Source organism: Bacillus rossius, chromosome 6, assembly GCF_032445375.1.
Source record: "Bacillus rossius redtenbacheri isolate Brsri chromosome 6, Brsri_v3, whole genome shotgun sequence".
Lineage (NCBI taxonomy): Eukaryota > Metazoa > Arthropoda > Insecta > Phasmatodea > Bacillidae > Bacillus > Bacillus rossius.
This window is the reverse complement of record NC_086334.1, coordinates 32,848,398-32,871,143: the sequence shown is the minus strand read 5'-3', so window position 1 is coordinate 32,871,143 and position 22,746 is coordinate 32,848,398. Positions and strand designations below refer to the sequence as shown.

The 22,746-nt window shown below is 33.9% G+C and overlaps 1 protein-coding gene across 5 annotated transcripts in view; it reads left to right on the top strand.

The window, feature by feature from the left end:
- The first annotated feature begins 451 nt into the window (after positions 1-451).
- LOC134532995 (syntaxin-1A) overlaps positions 452-22,746 on the top strand; it is a 91,685-nt gene continuing 69,390 nt past the window's right edge. Inside the window, exons 1-3 of one of the 5 annotated variants that reach the window (XM_063370109.1) lie at positions 452-787; positions 20,399-20,485; positions 22,107-22,206. In XM_063370109.1, the coding sequence (XP_063226179.1) occupies positions 755-787; positions 20,399-20,485; positions 22,107-22,206 (220 nt within the window). In that variant the 5' untranslated portion in view covers positions 452-754. The remainder of the gene's footprint in view (positions 788-20,398; positions 20,486-22,106; positions 22,207-22,746) is intronic. The other 4 variants (XM_063370104.1, XM_063370105.1, XM_063370107.1 and 1 more) reach the window with 4 other exon arrangements.

The window sequence follows — 22,746 nt, the reverse complement described above, 5'->3', positions numbered from 1 at the left end:
ACAAATCTGTAATTGAAGTCTTTAGTTTCTAAACAATTTACTGAACGTTTTTTAAAATCTTTCTATGATTCATATATTTAAGCAGGAAATTATTTGTTAGATAAAGTGTCTGAAACAATACAACTTCCTCACATACATCATTAAAATAAAAATTTGGACTCCTTGTAATTATTTACTTTTTTGTTTTCTTTCATGAATTATGAAATATTTAACTGTCAATGATAATGTTTTATATTGTCATTTTTAGGAGGTAATTTCTTTGCTACTTGCTAAAATAGTGAATATTTTGGTACACTGAACAGTGGGACTAGATTTACTAATCTGATTGAGAAAACATTTCTGGTTACATTTAACTTATTATTGTGAGTGCATCTACTTTAAACACATTTTATTTTAATTTGATATTGCAGTCATTTTCCTCAGAAGTTGTAAAATTAATTCAGTCACATTAAATGCTTGAACTAGTATATCTTAGTTAGATCTCATTTAAATTTATAGTACTTAATTTTAAAAAGAAACAATAAGAAAAAATCCGTTACGTTTAGTAATAACACACACACATGTTTTGACGTAGTATGACGTCATAAGCGCATGCGTGCATTGTTAGTCGGCACTGCAGGAGTGAAATCGTAAAGGTATCGATTTTGTGATTGTAGTGTCTGTTTCCTTAGTTTAGTGTCAATTTGTGGAAAATTGTGAATGGAATATTTATTAAAAATAAAACATATATCCGTGTGATTAGGCTGGTTAGAAGATGACGAAGGATAGGTTAGCAGCGTTGAAAGCGGTAAGTTAATGAATAATTAATTGATTTAACTTGGTGACCATCTCCTAGATTTTAAATAATTGTTAGTTTTGAAATAACACTACACATGTTACTGACAGCGTTATATTAACTAAATATCTGTGGTTTTTTTTTGCACATTTCAAGAAAGTTACGTTTGTCATTTTACGCTGTTAGGGTTTTTACTAGAAATGTTCATTAATAGTCACTATGAAGAGAGTTCCTGCATGATAATTTAAGAGTACATAATCGCCGTTGTCCGAAAATGGTTTAAAAATTAAGGTTTCAAACAAAAAAAATTAATGTCCGAAACAATAATTCGTAGGTCATTATTAATGACAAATATGACATCCGCCGGTGGGCGGGGCGAATGTTTTACTAAACGTGAAAGTTCAGATAGGTTTGTGCGTTTACTGCAATTCTGCAAATGTTCCGCTTAAACGTCAAACTCGTGTCGGAATCCTTGTGGGTAAATCTGTACGTTCTTCTTAGCATACTTAAAAATATATGTGTATTCAGATTTTTATATTTTTCACATACGATCTGTATACTTTTGCAATAACTAGCCAGCTGATCAGATTGTAATCAATTAATTTGGTGAAAGAAAAATGTTAAAAGTTTTTAAGGTGAAAATATTTAACCACATAAGAACTTTTAAAATGTAATTTTAGTGAAAAGGGAATAAATTAAAATGTTGAAGGTTGCTTTTTATTAACTTGGGAAAAAATGAAACTCCATTGAAACATTAATAATAAATATTGATGTACGTTTTCCTACCTGATGTCTGTAGAAATTTAAAAAAAAAAAGTTTTTTTTTTAAACTATAGTTCTATTAAAAAAACTGTTCTGCTGAATTTATTCCATACCAAAAATTTTTGCATCATTATTAGACCGAAATAGCTAGTTAAAAGTTGCTTAATAATCTAAAGAAGTCATACACACACTGGTAATTCTGCAGGGAAGCAGCATCTAAGAAATACAGCAACTGTAATAAGTAATGATTATTAAAAAAAAAATCTTGAAATCCCTTTTTTACATCTTAATGTATTTTCGAATCTTTCTGTAAAAAAGCATTGTGATATGTGATATATGAAGTAGTTAATTGTTTCAGTAGATGGTTATGATAGGTTTGCTACATCCCTGTAAAAATGTGTGAAGGGTTGGTTAGGTTTGGTCAGCTGCATTAATTACGTGTTACGTATGGATTATGTATTAAATAGAGTTTATTAATGTAGCTGACGTTACCAACCAAATCTTTTTTTTTTTGCTAGGATCAGCAATACGTGTGAATCTGAAATTCTGAAACATACATGTATGACAAAAAATGTTTTACTAATTGCATCTTTGCCGATCTTTCAAAAGCATTTGACTGTGTTAACCATGATCTACTTTTGATTAAGCTAGAAAACTGTGGTATAAGAGGTGTGGTTAATGACTTATTTAAATCATATCTTAATAATAGAAAACAAGTTACGTCAATCATATTTACTGAAAATAATTATACGACAGCATGTTTTTCTGAGCCAAAAAATGTTACACAAGGTGTGCCGCAAGGCTCTATTTTGGGTCCCATCTTATTTAACATTTATGTAAACAATTTCCCAACAAGCTTAAAATTAGGTTATCCAATATTGTTTGCCGACGATACAAGTATATTAATTATGGACCCAAATAGACATACATTAGAAACAAAAACCAGGCAAACACTTACTGATACATTGCGATGGTTCTCTACAAATAATCTTACCTTAAACTCTAATAAAACTGTTATTATGCAATTCGCATTGCGGAGAAGCAATTCATTAATACTAAATAACATTAGGATAGGTGATGATATTTTTTACTATGTAAAAAGTAATAAATTCCTTGGTCTTACTATAGATAACACTCTCTCCTGGACTGCACATGTTGATAACATCTGCAAAAAATTAAGTTCAACATGCTTTGGTATATATACATTAACAAAATTGTGCTCCAGTAGTGCTGTCTTATCTTATTATTATTCAAATATACAATCTGTTATTAGCTATGGTATTATATTTTGGGGGAATTCCTCAAATTGGAAAAAAATATTTATTTTACAAAAAAGAATTGTGAGAATTATATGGGGTAAGGAACACAAGTCACTGTAGACAAATTTTTAAAACAAATAAAATAATGACTGTGGTAAGCATATATATATATAAAACAATATTGTTTTATAACAATAATATACAATTAGTAAAAAATAGTGATATACATAAATATTTAACAAGAAACGCTGATAAAATACATAATGTACAGCATAGAACCAAAAAATATACACTAAATCCATTTTATATGGGCATGAAATTAATTAACAAACTCCCAAAAAGTATTATGGAAAATAGTAATAACCATACATTTGCATCTCAACTTAAAACCTTTTTACTACAAAAAGCTTACTACTCATTAGAAGAATTCTTTGATAAATAGTATTTTATTTTATTTTTGTATCATGTAAATATGTATTTCTGTATTGTTGTATATTAGTGATGTTTGCTATATGTAATGTGTTTTTATAAATTGTTTATTTGTCTATGATCATATGTGTAACATATATATATATATATGTTTTATTGTTGTTTTTAATGATGTTTGTTATATATATTGTGCTTTTAAACTGACAACTTTTACCTGTTTGAATTTGTTTGAATATGTATTTGTTTTCATATGTAATACTTATGTAGTATTTTATTGCGGTTCTCTAATGATATATGTATGTGAAATGTGGTTCTGCAAATTGACAACTTCTTCCCATCTGCTTGGGTTGTATAGAAGGCCATAATAAATAAATAAATAAATCAATCAAAACTAATATGACAAAATTCAGAGGAACATTAAATAATTCTCCTTTTCTCGCAACATCCACATTACTTATGACATGAGACTGTCTTGTTCCAAGTACTTAACACAGCAGAATTATACCTTTGAAAAATTCTGTCTCTGGTAATGAAATAATACAATTATATCTTTGTTTTTTACAGAAAGATTATAGAAATTTTCAGGAAATAATAAATCCTTTTTCGTGTTTTAATTTATTTTTTTTGCTGTGCACCTCTCCTAAAAAATTATTCTAATTTTGTTAGTTTATTACCACTAGCCTAAATTCTATCAACTTGAAAATAACCTAAACATTACCCCAATATCATTAGAAAGGAAATATTTTAACACCTTAAAAATACTTATTTTTGAAAGTCTTATATCTAGATAAAACAGGTGAATAATGGCTACTTTCATTTAGTTATTCATTAGACCATACATGACTTAATAATGTATTTTTAGTTCAGGTATAACTTGTTTGAAAGCTAAGAAAGTTAGAAAATATTTTTCATATGCAGATTTGGAAGGAGAAGTGTTATGTTTTCAAATATACCTGTGCTCTCTTAGCATCTTTCTCGGGTGAGGAGAGAAATTCAATACTACATATACATGAAACTTTTGAGTAGTAATCTAGCTCTTTCATTTTAAGTATTTAGAATGGACAAAGATAAAGATGATTCTTGACTCATGACATCATGTGTCAGATAACATAACTGTCTGTAGTGAATGTTCCCCAATAACTTTCTTTGTAAGTATGAGTTATTTTTAATGAGATAAAGTAATCTGTCATAATTATAGTAATTCTGCAGATTAGCTGCTTCGGGGAATTAAGCAAAATAATCATTTTAGTGAATTGATGGCCGGGTTATGTAAGGTCAGGTTAGCTACATTAATAATAGGTACATATTTAATACTTAAAAATACTATAATTATAAATTATAATGTAGCAGATCTAACATAACCTACCTTTCACTTTAATTATTATTATCCTTATTCCCTGGAAGCTGCTAATCTGCAGAATTAACATAGAAATAATGACTTTAAAATAAATTGCAATAAAAAAGAGGAACTACGTATATTATTTGCATGCAAAAATAATAATTGTACCCTGATTAATATAAATTATCTTAAATATAAATGGAATAAACAAAAAATACAGGGCTGATAAACAAGAGTTTTTAATTTTTTATTTAAATGTAGTTATATTATATTTAATCTGATTTTTTATTTAGAAAGTTTCCTAATGGGATTTCATTGGGATCATATAAAAATATTATTATAGAACATTACGTGTGCATTGTATTTTTAAACTCAATCCTGTTCCCATTTTGAAAAAAATTGCAGATAATAGGCGTTAATATTAAGATGGATATTAATAAATTCTGATGAATTTGCCACTAAGGTAGTTATTTTTTTTAAATTTTGACCTCTGGTTTTACGGTAATAGTTCGTTTCATCAAAAATTGTTTGAGCCAAAAGATTCAGATAAAGTTTAGAAGTTTTATAATAAATTATAATGGATTGGATAGATAGTATATCTATTAAAAAAAATAATGACTTATTTGTCTTTCTACCCTTATTTCCACCCCTTGCAAATGATAGGTTATAAAAAAATTTACTTCAGTTAAAAGTTTTCAACAATTTTTACAAAATTATACAAAAATAAACAATAATTCAATAGAGACCATGGTAGGGGAGTTTTATTAATTTATTATTTCGAGCCCAGGTTTTTTTAACACCATGCACTAATAATTTGTGTTAGCACAAATTGTTTCAGACAAAAGTTTTAGTTAACAATTATAATATTTACAAGCAATTTGAACAGATTTGGTAGTGTACCTACTAAGGGAGCTATGTTTTTTTTTAAAATTCTACCCCTTAGTTTTTCAACCCCTTGCAGCAATTGTTTGACGAATCATAATTTGTTTCAGCAAAAGTTTTAGATAAAAATTATAAGATTAATACTTAATTAGATTAATACATAATTTGTATGAATTCTATGTTGTGCCTATGAAGGGAGTTAGATTTTTTTTTTTTTTTTTTGGATTCTAACTTTTATTATAGGTACTCCTTGCCGTAATCGTTGTCGTATAATTTTTTTTTTTCAGATGAAAGTTGTAGATAATAATTTAAGGTTTTACAGTAAAACAGAATGAATTAACATCGCAGATAGTAAATAACGATTTTTTTTTAGTTCTATCCCTTTATTTTTTCAACCCCCTGCAACAATGGTTCATCTTATTAAAAATTGTTTCAGACAAAAGTTTCAGATAAAAATTATAAGACTTACAAACAATTTGAATGTATTTGTGTAGCTACTAAGGGAGTTACAAATTTTTGAAAATTCTACCCCTTATTTTTTCTGCCCCTTGCACAATGGTTCGTATAATCAAAAATTGTTTCAGATCAAAGTTTTAGATAAAAATTATAAGATTAATACATAATTTGTATGAATTCAACGTGTGCCTATGAAGGGAGTTATGATTTTATTTTGTCCGCAAACCCTCATTTTTTCACCCTTTTGCGGTTATAGTTGGTCGTATTAAAAACTTTTTTCAGACAAAATGTTTTGGTATTACTCCTAAGAATTATACTATCAAATTGATGTGATATTTTCCATATTATGGGAGTTACAGTGATTTTTATGTTTTTCAAAAAACCTTCCCCATTTCTACTTCTTTGGTCAGATATTGCCCATTAACGAACTTGACCAAGATTTTCTACTACTAGATTTTATGTATTTTGTGAAAAATTGGGACAGTTATCATGTCCACCAAATTGTGATTTTATACACACACACTTTTTAGTTGACGATGGTTTTTGGGTCTATAAACCATGAAATGAAAAAAAAAAAGAATTCCGAAAGTTGCACCATGGTAACGGCTACAATAGGTACCTAGTATTTCTTTGAAATCTATGTAAAATGAAAGATTTGAAGTATGTACCTCGATATACCTAAATCATAGCTGCAGTACAGGCAAAAGTTTTTTGTTTGCATTTCCTTTTTCTGACTGCCAGTGTATACTTCCAGTTAAGTTACGTACTTGGTCTACTCTTGTGAGAATGTCTCTCCGATGGACATGAAGAATGTCAGATTCTGAATGGTATGAGAAACTGGATGAAGCTGGATCATGGGGGTGAAAAAAACTTGCTTTGATTTCTAGCTCATCTTGAAAGGAATCGAGGACACATGCTAACTACCAGATGTCACTATATTGGCACGTCACGAAACCAACTATTTCAGTAAAGTTTAGTTCATCACATCCTGTTGGATTTTCAACTTCCCTAGATGATGTTGAAAACAATTGTCATTGTATTCTTATTCACAGGGTTAAACCTGTACAGTTTGTAAAATTATATTTACAGGATTATAAATATTAACAATGTGTCTGAATTTGCCTTTAACTAGTGATTCTAAGTTACTTTGTGATGAATGTTAGGTTACTGTTTGCAGTGAGCACAAGACATGAAATTCGACTTAGGCTGTGACTTGAAGATAATCTAGTATTTGAGAATACCAAATAAATGATGGAAAAACAAAAATAAATTATTTTTATTATTATGAAATCTGTGGTTTCTTCCATTGAATTTACCTGGGCAAGTAACGATGTTCACAGCAAATTGAGAACTAAGCAAACATTCCGCTCAAACACCAATTGACACAATAGTTAAAAAATTACCACATTTCATCACATGACATGTTAGTTTTCCAATTGGTTAACTCAGTTATTAGTTTATTTGTAACATCAAACTATGTCAACAGCAACCACTGGAGGTTTAATTCTTTGAAAGTAATGTCTTGAAGCAAATTGTAACAGTTCAATCAAATAAACTTTCAGAAAGCAAAGTTAAAACCAAAAAAATATTACTAACTCAATCAACAAATTTGACGATGGTGTGCACAGTATTTACATTAATCGTTTTGACAATACAATTTACAGTTTCTAATAATACAATCCTTTACTGTGAATAGATATTAACTATTGCACAAGTACTATTAATGTATGTTATGTATTGATCCAAGAAAGATTATGTAATTGGGGCCAGTCAATTGATAAAAGCAATATTGAGGGCTCTCATCTAAAAGGGTATCCTCTGAGATAAAGTTAAATTGATAGATGCAAATAAACATAGCACAAGTAAACTAGAAATAATTACTTCAACAAAATTAAGTAAGTTAATTTCAAGTAAATTAATCGTTCTGGCAAATCAAAATTCTAATTAGGATATCTAAAGGCTAGATGCTAATATTTCTAAATACAACACAAACAAATTTATTTCTTATTCTATAGACATACCATTGGTTTGCATTGGTTAATACCTATAGGTACTTCAATAGAAATCCTCTCTAACAAGGTTAGTCTTGGGGGATGAAAATTGTCCTTCAAAGCATGTTATTCTTGACGATGTCTGGTAAACCGCAGATGTTAATGGTAGCTGCATTGGTTCCCAGCTAGATGTCACAAAATGGAGCAATGCGATGATTCCAATGTCATTGCGAAGAACTAGATAAATTATAGCTTCCAAACTGATTTTTGAACTGGTTTTGGATTCTTGATATAATTATTCCACAATTCCATTGCAAAGCATCAAACATTTCACAATGCACAAAATCCAGAAAATGAAAGTTTGAAGTTGCAATATCTTCTGTCACTGGATAAAACTTGGTTCATTGAAAAAATCAAGTCTTAATATCCTTTAAATATTTTTCCAAAAGACCATTTCAAGCTCTTGATATAACTTAGTAAAACAATTTGTCTGGCTGGAATGTAGTAATTTTGGAAATGTTCTTGATGTTTCCTATATACTATTTGAGTATCAGCTATCATTTAATAGAACAAAATTGGACTGTCTCTTGTTAAACTTATTATTAATGGTTAAATAAAACATCCTAGTAACACAATATAACCACATTTATATCCGCCATTTCCTTGACTCGTTGCCACAACAAAACCAACAACTTCCAGTGTTGACTACACAAACAAAGGTTAATTCTCTACATCCCCCTTCAATTTGAAGTTATTTTGTTTTTACATTTTAGATAACTTTAAATTGCCCCTAAGTAAACAGGAAGGAAGTACAGTACAACTTTCAATCAATGGGCACAACAGATAGCATATTTCTAAACATTATGAATTTTCGAACCGACAATGCCTTTGTGAGCATATCTGCGACATTATCCTCCGATCTCACATACTCCACAACAAGTTGATTCTTTGACACAACATCTTTAATAAAATTTACTCTAATGTCAATGTGTTTCGACCTTTTTGAGTTTTCATGATTGTTTATCATATGTATAGCACTTTGATTATCACAATATAACGCAGGCACAGAGTCACTAGATGAGATGTTTTTCAGTAGACCATCAAGATGAAGAATTTCACATGTTGTCTGAGCTGCTGCAACATACTCTGCCTCTGCGGTCGACAGTGCTACAGTCTGCTGTTTTGTAGACTGCCAAGACACGAGGTTTCCTGCGAAGAACACTGCTGATCCACTGGTACTCTTTCGGTCTTGCTTATCTCCTGCCCAATCAGCATCCGTGTATGCCACCAGATTCTCGTGCTGATTTCTCTTAAACACTAAACCATAGTCTTTGGTGATACTCAGGTACCGTAGTATTCGCTTCGCTGCGTTCCATATACAGTTGGTTGGTCTGTCAAGAAATCTGCTTAGAAATGATGCTGCAAACATAATATCCGGCCTACTCACTATATACACACATACATTAAACATCCAATAAGCTGCCTGTAGGGTACATTTACATTCTCTCCCGTTGGGTGTGGGACTGCATCATGTGACATTGGTGTTTGCATCCCCTTGCATTTTTCCATGTTGAATTTCTGAAGTATATTTGCAATCAGATGTCTTTGAGATATCGTGATTTTTGTCCCATCATTTACAATTTCCATGCCCAAAAATGAATGTAATTTTCCCAAATCTTTGGCATTAAATTCATCTTTCAGGTGACATACAGATTTCTCTATTTCTTCAATGGTATTACCAACAAGTAAAATATCATCTACAAACACAATTAAATGCAAGTCTTTCTTGAGATAAAAACAGGCATCACTAGCAGAACGTTCCAATCCTGACTTAGTCGCAAATATGTGAAACCTCTGATTCCAACATCTTGGAGATCCTTTAAGACCATACAGTGCTCTCTTCAGTTTTAATACTTCAGCATCACATACAACCCCTTCTGGTTTCTTAATGTAAATGTCTTGATTTAGTTCTCCATTGAGGAAGGCAGTGGGAATATCCAATTGCCTCAGTTCAAAGTTCTTTTGCAGTGCAAATGATAACAATGCCCTGATCGTTGTCATCTTTTCTACTGGAGAATACACATCGTAGTCACAATTTTCTTGAAAACCACGTGCCACCAATCTTGCCTTTTTGAGTCCATTTTGTTTTGTCTGGAATTTCCATTTTGTGTCAATAGGTTTAACTCCCTCTGGTAACTTGGCAGGTTCCCAGGTATGGAATTTATTGTGAGCATCAAGCTCGACTTCTACTGCTTTACCTCAGCCATTTCCTGTTCCAACTGCTTCAGAGAATGTAGTTGGGTCACCAGTCATCAAGCAATACGCACTATACAATTCATATTCACCCAGTCTTCTTGGTAGTGACGTGGTCCTCCTTTGTCTTTCTGGTAGGTTGCTCATAGTCGTTCTCTTTGAATTGTGGTCAAATCCTCTAAAATCTTCACTTTCATCCAGGTCCACATTTTCCTCACATCCATCAGTTTCTTCCATACTAACTATTAGGTTAGGATCGACAGTTACTTCCTGAAAAACCACATCTGTCTCATCAAATGTAACATCTCGTGACACTCCTACACAATTTGTTACTGGGTCCCACAGCCGGAATCCATTTGGACTATATCCGACCATCCTCACAGGTGTTGCTCTTGATTCCAATTTTCCTGTCTGTGGCAACTTGACAGCCCAGGCCTTTGCACCAAAAATTCTTAACTTAGACAGATCAATCCTTCCATAATACACACCAGCTGAAATCCCCCCACTCAGCACTGTTGTAGGTGACCGATTAATCTGGTATGCAGCTGTTCTGATTGCTTCGCCCCACAGAAATTTTGGCAAGTTAGTCTCGACGAACATGCTTCTAACTTTGTTAAGTAGAGTCTTGTTCATCCTCTCACTTACTCCATTGCTCTGTGGACTATACGAGGCTGTGTACTCTAATCTCACACCTTTGTCTGAACAAAAGGATTTTAGTTCATTGGATGTGAACTCACCCCCATTGTCACATCGCACACGACTGACAGAACCTCTCCCAAGCTGAGAATTCAACTGGTTGATGTACTTTATCAAATTTTCTCCTGCCTCCGATTTGTTTGCAAGCAAGTACACAACAACAAAATGTGAATAATCGTCAATAATAGTTTGATAGTACCTCTCGCCGTTCTTTGTTGGAGGATTTACTGGCCCCCCCCACATCAGTATGCAGAAGTTCTCCAATTCTCTGAGACCTTGGTACCTTGACGTGAGGAAATGGTTGTCTCTCCGTTTTTCCTTGGCGACATGAGTCACACACTTTGTTTGAAGTTGGCAGGCCCATTGACGTCAAGCTCTTGCGGTTTAAATGTCCGAGCCTCCGGTGCCACAGGTCCTCTACTTCTGCCAGGGTACACTTTTCAGCTTCCCTAAGTGAGAAACTTATGACATACAGTTTCCCAGCCAACTCACAAGGAATTTTCAGATCACTATCATCTATTATTTCTGCCACATTTTCATGAAAGATCACCCTTTTTCCAGACTTTACAATCTTCACAACAGATAGTAGATTCATTGTCAGGTTAGGGACAATAAGTGCTTCTATTTTTATGACTAACCCATTCTTGTGAAGCCTAAGGGTTCCTACCTGTGTCGCCATCAACTCTTCGCCATTTGCAACTCTGATATTTACCGGCTGCTTGAGTTCCTTAACCTTAGACATATGATTTTTCACGTGCATACCAACTAGATGATCTGTACATCCCGAGTCTAGAACAAACTGAATTTCATGCGTTTCTTCACTACACAACACAGTCTCTTCACTAGTTGCCACAAACAAAACTTCTTTGGTTTGACCTTCTCCATCATCGTAGCATAGATAGTTACTTCTACTTGCGTAGCCATCTCTATTTTCATGCCCACGACATGGGTGTCTTCCATAACCTCGGTCCCGCGAGATGTTAAGATTTCCCCCAGATGATTTATAATTAACCTTATAGCGTCTTGGACAATCTGCTATAAAGTGTCCTGTTTCACCACACTCAAAACACCTCTTAGGTTTAGACCTATTGTTAAATCGTGTAATAAATGAGCTCTCACCTACCTCACTTGTCTGCATATGGTTCAATTTCAATTCAGCATCCAACAACCTCGATTTCACAAAATCCAAAGTCAAATCTGTGTCTATCGTTTCCAGAACCGTAATTACTTTCTCATATTTCTCAGGTAATGTTAATAACAAATGGCACACAATATCATCTTGCTTGAGCTTTGAGCCCATCCCTTCCAGGTCCCTGACTAAGTTGTCAAACATATTAAAATGATCCTGAAGAGAAGTCGTACATTTTAGGCTTAACAACTTTTTCCGCACAAGCAACTTTGAAATAGTGCTTTTTCTTTCGAAGACGTTACTGAGGGCGGTCAACATACCCTGGGCAGTTTCACAGTCCCGAACATAATCAATATGACTATCACTCACACAGTTTATAATGATATTCTTAGCTCGCCTTGTTGGAATTGATTAGTTTCTGCCATATCATAGATTAATTGTTGTTTGGTTGCAAATAGGCAGCACATTATTTGTTCCTGCATACTGTCATGCATATTATATTCTCTATGGAAGTTGTTACCTTTTTGCTAGATTGTTGTATCAAGAGAATATAATAAATGACCACACAAATTACCTAAATGGATTATATATTATTTCTAACACATTTCAGAACCACCGGTAAGTTATAACAACAGGTTATGGGCCCAGGTGGATGGCTGTTAGTGTTGAAATATAGGGTTAAATAATATTGCTGTAAAGTTGTATGTGAAACCAAGTTTCAAGATTGGCCAGCCAGCGTGCGAAAGTGCAATTGTCTTGAAAAATGGAGAGTGTTCATGAAGCAGCTAGAGTAATAAAATTGCGTGGATTAGAAAATTGGGCGTTATGGAAGTTTCATGTAAGAATTGCCCTCATGGCTAAAGACGTTTGGAGAGTAACAGTTGATGATCATCAGAAGCCACAGGAACCAAACAAAACTGCAGACGCTCAATTGACATCAGATAAACTGGAAAATTACAAGCTTCAGTTAAAACAGTGGGAGCAGCATGAAGCGACAGCTCAGTTTCTGATTACATCGAGTCTAACAGAAGAGGTCATGCTGCATATAATCAACTGTGAAAATGCCAAGCAGATGTGGGATCGCCTTCATGAAGTCTTCGACAGCAAGACAGAGACAGGGATTCACATGCTAAACCAACAGTGGTACACAATGAAGAAGGACAGTGCTGACAACATTACGACACATGTATCCAAGGTGCAAGACCTTGCACATAGACTGAGAGCACTGGGTGAGAATGTTTCAGACAATCAGGTAATCACTAAAATTCTTTTAACGCTACCGTCAAATTTCAGTCACTTCGTCACAGCTTGGGAGTCGACAGCGAAAGTTGACCGGACTTTGCCAAATCTGGTAGCAAGATTGGTCATGGAAGAGACACGAATGGGTATCCACGAGGCAGCTGACTTAGGAGAAGCATTGGCCGCTAAAGAGCAGCGTAAGAAACACAAGTATCCGGTACGTAAAGGATGTTGTAATTACTGTGGAATAGAAGGTCACTGGGAACGTGATTGTCGAATTAAGAAGAGAGACTCTGTCCAGAACGCGAATTCTAAATCATCAACGAAGGAAATGGCCGGAGGAGCCCTCATCGACGTCATGTTATTGTCAGAATCAAATTCAAATATCATGACAGAAAGCTGGTGTCTTGACTCAGGAGCCACAAGTCATATGAGTGGAAACAAAGATTTGTTCACAGAACTGGTATGGCTAAACAACAAAATACCTATTAAGCTAGGAGACGGGAAAACGATTGATGCAGTTGCGAGAGGGTTCATCAACATTCAAGCATATAATGGATCACATTGGGTGGATAAGCACTTAGAGCAGGTACTGTATGTTCCAAAATTAAAATTCAATCTGCTTTCCTTGAGTGCAGTTTTAGATAAGGGTTATGACATGGCTACAGACAAAAACAGTTGTAAATTTATGCATAATGGTAGTACTGTCGCAGTGGGAGAACGAGTAGATCAGCTGTATATAATGAAATTCAAGCCAGTTATCCAGAGAAACCAGAAAGCATTCCCAGTAGTGGGAGCAAGCAAATCAACAAGTATACAGCAGTGGCATGAAAGGCTAGTGCATCAAAGCTATGATCATGTTTACAAAATACTCAAGATGAAGGACATTCCAATATCAGGAGTAAGAGAGCCCTGTGAAGCATGTGTACTTGGGAAAATGCATCGTCAACCATACAGAAGGAGTTTAAACCGTGCTACTGAAATTGGAGAAGTTGTTCATGCAGATGTATGTGGGTTTATGGAAACAGAATCACTAGGAGGCGCTAAGTATTTTTTATTAATTAAAGATGATTTCTCTAATTACCGCCAAGTTTACTTTCTTAAAACCAAGAGTGAGGTACCAGGATGCATTAAAAATTACCTGATGAGAATAGAAAAGGAAACTGGTAAAAAAGTAAATGTCCTAAGAACGGATAATGGATTGGAGTTTGTGAATAGCCAACTGAAAGAAGTTTTGTTCAAGGAGGGTATCAAACACCAGAAGACAGTACCATACACCCCAGAGCAGAATGGTAGAGCTGAAAGAGAGAACAGAACAATTGTAGAAGCAGCTAGAACATTGATTTATAGTGCGGATTTACCAAAGTTATTGTGGGCTGAAGCAGTCAATACGGCTGTCTATGTGTTAAATCACACAGGAGCGAGTTCAACTGACAGTAAGACTCCATACAAAGTTTGGTCTCGAAAAAGCACAAATATGAATCGGTTTAGAGTGTTTGGTTCAAAAGTAATGGTACACATACCTCAGCAAAAAAGAAAGAAATGGGACAAGAAAGCTGAAGAAGGTATCATGGTTGGATACAGCGATACAACCAAAGGTTACAGAGTTTGGTTTCCGGGAAGAAACAAAGTTGAGATACATTGCGAAATAATATTTAATGAAGGAGAATTGTACAACACATCATCGATGCATGTGGTCCAGGAAGAATTTGAGAAGATCCAGGAGTTTATCGAGAAGAACGAAGCAGAAGATATTGGACACTTGGAAGGTGAAAACGGATTTGACTCGACTAATGAAGAGAACACGATTAGAGCTGATGGAGCAGATGGAGCTTTCAGTGAGTCAGATTTGGAGACAGATGAAGGTGATGAGTGTAGCAGACCAGATTGTACACGACCACAAGATGAAGTTATTGATTGGGTTCAATGTGATAATTGCAAAAAATGGTATCACATGCAATGTGTCAGTTTAGACACAAATAATTTCAACAAAAATATTGATTACGAGTGCATCGAATGCACGAAACCGGAGCAAAATCTTCTATTAAGCCAGGAACCTATATGCTTTCAAGAAGCAATACAACACAAGGACCAAGTAAACTGGAGGAAAGCTATGGAAGAGGAAATGGAAGCTCTTAGAAAGAATAATACATGGACCTTAGTTGATCGACCTAAGGAAGCTAACATTTTAAATAATAGATGGGTTTACAGGTTGAAGCATAAACCAGACGGTCAAGTTTTGCGGTACAAGGCGAGATTAGTGGTAAAAGGATATCAGCAGAGAGCTGGGGTTGACTATGAGGAAACGTTCAGTCCAGTTGTCAAATACGATTCAGTGAGAGTAATGCTATCGCTGGCAACAGCTCATGATATGCCCATCGAACAGTATGATGTAAAAACAGCATTTTTACATGGAGACTTGGAGGAAAAAGTGTACATGACGCAACCAGAAGGATTTGATGATGGCAGCGAGAAAGTATGTAAATTGAATAAAAGTTTGTATGGCCTAAAGCAAGCCCCGAGATGTTGGAACAAAAAGTTCACAAACTGTCTCAAGAAGTTCGGCTTGGAACCAATTGAAGCTGATCCGTGCATGTTCAAATCACCGGGAGACATTAACGAATGTGTAATCCTATCAATTTATGTGGATGATGGATTGGTTATATCAAAGAAGAAGAACAAGGTAAAGAAACTTCTTAACTGCTTGAAGAAAGAAGTTGAGATCATAGTGTCGCCCCCGGGAATGTTCTTGGGGATGAATTTGACTAGGTTAGCTGACGGATCGATAATAGCAGATCAAGAGCTATATATAAGAAAGATACTTGACAGGTTCAACATGACAGATGCAAATCCCGTCAGTATACCAACTGACAATCACCAGGACTTGAATCAAACAGCCAATGCAGAAAGTCAAAAACTGTCACTAAATGTTCCCTACAGAGAGGCTGTGGGCAGTCTATTGTTTTTATCACTGATCACACGTCCTGATATATCACTTGCTGTAAGTAGTGTAAGTCAACATTGCTCGAATCCACAGAAAGTACACTGGCAGGCGGTGAAGAGGATATTCAAATATCTTAAGGGAACAGCTGCATACGGGATTAAATTTCATGGACAGATGACTGATATAATAATTACAGGTTACTCAGATGCCGATTTCGCAGGAGATACCAAGACCAGGAAGTCCACAACAGGGTATCTGCTGAAGATTGGAGATACACCAGTGATATGGGGAACCAAGAAGCAGAGATCTGTTGCGCTGTCTACAGCAGAAGCAGAATTTGTAGCAGCCTGTCATGCTACCACGAATTTAGTTTGGTTAAATAAACTAGTAACACAACTAGTTGGACATAGAATTGAAAGTCCAACTTTAAATGTGGACAATCAGAGTGCAATTGCCTGGATCAAGAATGGCAATTTTGAAGCAAGGTCAAAACACATTGACATTAAGTACAAGTTCATACTGGAGAAGTTCAAAAACAAGGAACTAGACCTGAAGTATGTACATTCAGAAGATCAGGAAGCAGATGTATTCACAAAACCATTACCGAAGAGGAGGTTCGAGAAGTTGAGAGAAGCTATTACCGTTGTCCAGAATGTTGCGAAAATTGTTTGAATATGTTTATTCAAAGTAATATTGTTAAAGGCAGAACCTAAAGTGGGAGTGTTGGAATTGATTAGTTTCTGCCATATCATAGATTAATTGTTGTTTGGTTGCAAATAGGCAGCACATTATTTGTTCCTGCATACTGTCATGCATATTATATTCTCTTTGTAGTTGTTACCTTTTTGCTAGATTGTTGTATCAAGAGAATATAATAAATGACCACGCAAATTACCTAAATGGATTATATATTATTTCTAACACATTTCAGAACCACCGGTAAGTTATAACAACACGCCTGTTTACAGCTTCAGCCTCTTCTTTCTTGGTCGAATCAGCCGTACATCTATCCCCTTCTTGATTCACAATCCACTTTATTCCCTTTTCGTCCAATAGGCACAGAACACTGTATTTCCAGTTTTTAAAATTTGTGTCTGTTAACTGTGGATATGAAGTTGTACTGATATTAGTTGCCATGCTTTCAGGCTCGTACACACTCGAAACTGTTTCTCAACTACGGCTTACAATACCAGCCACGACTTCAACATAAACAGGCCGACTGTTTATCTGTTTCACTGAGTTTCTGGGCCCATAATCTGTTAAACTTATTATTAATGGTTAAATAAAACATCCTAGTAACACAATATAACCACATTTATATCCGCCATTTCCTTGACTCGTTGCCACAACAAAACCAACAACTTCCAGTGCTGACTACACAAACAAAGGTTAATTCTCTACATCTCTATAACACATTTAGTGTCTATGAATGTATGAAGAATACTAAATGTTCTTAACAAAAAAAAACTTAGAAGGATGCTCAGTGAAAAGTTCTGCTCAGTCAGATATTAAATAAACAGATTATTTTGATAAAAGAATCCAAAGAATAACACTAACTAAAATGGTGTGTATACATAAATGAAAGGTTTTTTTTTGTCACTAGTTATTGGTCACTGGTATGTGTTGTGCTCAGAGAACATATATTTAACTAGCATAGCACAATTTGTAATGAAACATTTTATGAACACTTAATGTTAACTCTCAGTTACATGTCTGTGGGGAATTACTTCATAATATACACTCAGCAGCAAGAAAAAAAACCTGTTTTTTCAATGCCGTGTACTAATGGATAATTTAAAAAAAAAAATTTCAGACCAAATTTTTTGATAATTTTTAGAAGATTTACAATTAATTAAAAAAATTACAGGTTGGTCTAGTAAGGTAAATAGGAAATTTTTTGTCCTTGAACTCCTTTTTATTTCACCCTTAGCAGCAATGATTTGGTATCAAATATTGTTTCAGACAAAGCTTTTAGATAATATTTATAAGGTTTACAAACAGTTTGAACAGATTGATAGTGTACTTACTAACAGAGTTATTAATTTTTTTGACTTTCCATCCCTTTTAGTAATGGTTGGATTTATTAAAAAATATTTCAAACGAAAGTTGTAAATAATATTTTAAGGTTCTACAATAAATAAGAATGGATTTAATAGCGTATTTGGTACAGAAATTATTATTTTTTTATTATTTATACCCCCATTTTTTTTAACCCTTTGAAGGAATGTTTTGTCTTATCAAAAATAGTTCAAAACAAAAGTTTTAGATAAAAATTAAAATATGTACAAACAATGTTAACAGATTCGATTTTGTGTCTACTAAGGGAGCTATTAAGTTTTTTGTCCTCCCAACTCTTGTTTTCTCCATCCCTTGCAGTTATTGTATGTCATATCAAAACTTTTTTCAGACAAAAGCTTTAGATATTGTTAATACAGTTTACAAACAATTTGAGCAGATTTAATAATGTGCATATTATGGGAGTTATGAAATTTGTTGTCCTTCTCCCTTTTTTTCCACCTCTTGGTTGCAAAAACAAAATTATTTCACACTAAAGTTGTAGATAATATTTTAAGGTTTTTGCATTCAATAAGAACAAATTTAATAGTGTACATGGTACTGAAATTATGATTTTCTTTAAAATTCTACCACTGTTACCACTCTTGCAGCAATGGTTTCTTTTACCAAAAATTGTTTTAGAAAAAAGTTTTATATAAAAATTATAAGATTTACAAAGAACCAGATTCTAACAAACTCCTTGCAGTGTAAGGAATCTACCTTGCTGTCTACATAACAGTAGCAAATAAGCGAAAACCTTTATTGAGGGATGAAAATATGAAATATGAGTGTCAGGTTGTCTCAGCTCATTTGAAGAACAAGTGATTGCTCATGATCTATTAATGGAGACAAATTGGGGCTATATAATTTGTGCATTGGTTCATGGGTGAAGATTGCCTCATTTGACTGTTATGTATTGTGAAGGAATGCTTGGAAGTGCAAAGTGTTTCACGGCAGTGGCTTCTGCATATTTGGACCTAAATCTGTTAAGTTAATAGTAACATTATGACTTCTCACAGCAAAGTTTAGTACTCTGAGCACAAAGGAGAACCTTTCTTATACAGAATCATTACGTTTGGAACAGGAGCTTATGCAGAATTCTATTTTGACGGAGGGGGGATAGAACCACTTTGCATTAAAATTCTTCCCCTTTGTTGGTGAGAATGATATATTTTTTATGATTATATGGGGGGGGGGTTGTGATGTTCCACTCATCTCTGCCCCTGCATATCTCCTGTGATGGAATCTAAGCTCTAATCAAAGTTTTAAATTTTCCAACCACAAAGACCAAAGTTTTGCCTGCACTCCATCACTATGACACTATGATAGCAATAGATAAGTTTTTAGAAAAATTGTAATGGTGGTCTTAAAGCTCCGTGTTATGTATTGGGTAATATGTATATTTAATTTAACAAAAGTTTTTATAATATTTTAATCAAATATTTAGCAGTTAATACCATGAGGTATGCAGCGGTGTTTCTATACCTTTAATGTGTTCTTTATTGTTACTTTTCTGCATTCAGCAGGTCCACTATCTTTTTCTGCTGGTTTTTAGTTCCTTAGTGAGTGACAAGGCAAGATAGCTGAGTGGTGCCACTTCTCTTATCTATTGAAGGGATATAACTTCCTCTCTGTATAAGCAGTTGTTGCCATTGTCGTACCTGTACACTCTTTCTCACATAAACCACCTTTATCTTATCTCAAGTACATACCACTTGTCTCATAGCAGATTATAGTACATTCATTTTAATTTGATTTTTTATTTGAGGAGGAGGATAATTGAAAAAAAAATGCAGCTAAGTAAAGTATTATTGTTTGATTGAAATTTTTTTTTGTGAAGTTGAAAAGTGTTAACTAAAAATAAACAGTTTAATTATTTTTTTTTAATTTTGCAAAATTTTAAGGAGGTTGAATTAGTTAGCTATTAAAAAAAATATGACATGTTTTAAAATTCCTTTTTTTCCTTTTAACTGGTGTTACAGGACACAGAACAGCCACCAAACATTACTTTGATATTGGTGTCAGTCATTACTGTAATAATTAGGTATATACATATATAGTATACATTACTGTGTCTATAACCATAGACAAACTGAGGATTACTAAATATGTGTTAGCAAACTCTTATTGCAGTAATTGTAATACATACCTAGGATACACATTGTTTACTTGAATGATTATTTTTCCAGGCTCAAAGTGACGATGATGAAGGACCTGATGATGTTGCAGTTACAGTTGAAGGAAGAGATGGCTTCATGGACGAATTCTTTGCGGAGGTCAGTTTTAGTATATTATCAGATTAAATAATTATGTTCAGTTGCATGATTGAAACCCTGGACACAGTGTGTTTCAGGATGATATTTTGCATGAATAGTGTTTCTTCTACATATATTTTTCTTTATTTGTGTTAGACGCAGTGAGTTACCACGTGCATGTTATTTGTCTCCTGCAGTCTTTAAGTTTGGGGTTTGACAGAATGTTCCATTACAAAACTCTGCTAAAATTGTCTTTCAATCATTGACAAAATTGTTAAACTCATAAAGGATAGGACTGTTGAAACAAAGTAAAAATTGCATTCTATTTGATACATTTGCCTCAGATATTGGCAAAATGAAAAGAGAAAAAAAATTGTAAGTTAGCATGTAGTTTTCTCGACATGACACAAATAACATTCACTCCCTGCCTCAAAATCTCTACCCCTGTTCCTGTGTTGTGGTATACCATAAATCAAGCTATACTTGTATGAGGCAACCAATGGGAAATATTTAGAACTGACTTCAAGTTTGTCAGGCCATCATTTCATGTTTACTTTTCAAGCCTGTGTTTTTCATAGTATCTTTCACCTTTTCTGTTAGCTCTGTTATTAGTAAAGCATCTGTTTGTGGCCGGTGGGATTTACTTCCTTATGTGGGTTTATCAACATGTGTGATCATGCATGGTGCCCACCCAGGTTTGTGGAAGTTCGTGCAAGCCATTGTACTGGAGTAGTAGGCTGGTATAAGTGTACACCCAGAATTGTCTTAGCTGCCTAACTCATGTGTGTCTATGTACTTAAGAGCAGTTTGTTGCTTCTTTTTGTGGCTGCCTGTGTGATCAACTATGAGTCCTGTAACTAGTAAAGGGTGTACAATATTTTCCATGGTAAAGGAAACAGATGCCTCTAAGAATATGTAGATTTGACTGGTGTTTCTGAAATATGCTCAGTCTGTTATTGGGCAGGGGCAGAGAGGTGGTTGAGTGGTTATATCACTCACTTCTCACCAAGGAGACCCGGGTTCGATTCCTGGAGGGGTGAGACCAGTTCTTTTGCGAGTGGGAAAAGGGGTGACGTTGCTATGAGGTTGTGAGTTTTTTGGAGTACCTACTCCCACTTCCCCCCTGTGTTTGTTCTGTCAATGCTCCAGTGTTATCTCGAATAGGCCTGTTATCATCAACTAAAATTGATGGAATGATAAAACAAAACAGTGCAATATCCATATAACAGTATATGGTCAATATGGCAGCTGAAGTATGTTCATAAATCTGGGAGTTTTGTCACACAAATTACTAAAATAACTTTTAACTACAATCTGTTTCCATCTAAGTGTGCTGTAGCACAGCAATTTTATTTTTTTTTATTTTTTTTTATTTTTTTTGTAGTCTCCAATACTTACTCGATGCTGTATATTCTGGAATCAACTACAAAGTGCTACACAAAGTCACCAGAAGTTGAGTTTATGGATGTGCTGAACAGTTTAGCTGAGGACAATACCTTTCTGCTACATATTCGTTATAAGGATGAAATATTTACTCATGTCTGAAGGAAACACTTCTTAACTTTTAATACAGATGTCATAAAGTCTAGAAAATCATTAAAAGATATGTGTATTTTCTGACTTGAATAAAAATCTTTTATAGGTGGAGGAAATTCGGGAGATGATAGATAAGATACAAGCAAATGTGGAAGAAGTTAAGAAAAAACATAGTGCCATTCTTTCTGCACCTCAGACTGATGAAAGTAAGTAAAAATAATATATTCTGTTAAAATAAAATAAAATTTGTATTTATGACTCATTTGTGTATAAAATTAAGGTTTAAAATGTATTATGTTTGTTGGTAATGACATTTTTTAATGTAATTTTGTACCAATTTCTAGCATTGGAAATTTCAGTATGTACTACAGACTTTTTTCTTTCTATGTGCACAATATTATGTTATTGTTATACAGGAAGGGTATTATTCATAAAAACATACTACTAGGTTTGCGTTGTATTTTCAATTTTTGGCATTGAAGGATAGCATTTTTTTTCTTTTCTGCCCTTTGTTTTGTCTTAATGCCTGTTTGAAGCTTGGAATAAGCTCTGTTTGATTAAATAAAATTCCTAATTTCAATAAATAGACATTCTAAAAAGATAAATCCAGAGTTAGGAGTTGATGTCTAAATTAAAAAAAAAATCATAATACTATTTTAAGGATGTAATTTAAAACAGTAACAAGAGTTGGTTATTAAAATGGGAATAACACGTGTTATGTATATAACATCTATTGTATATGTATT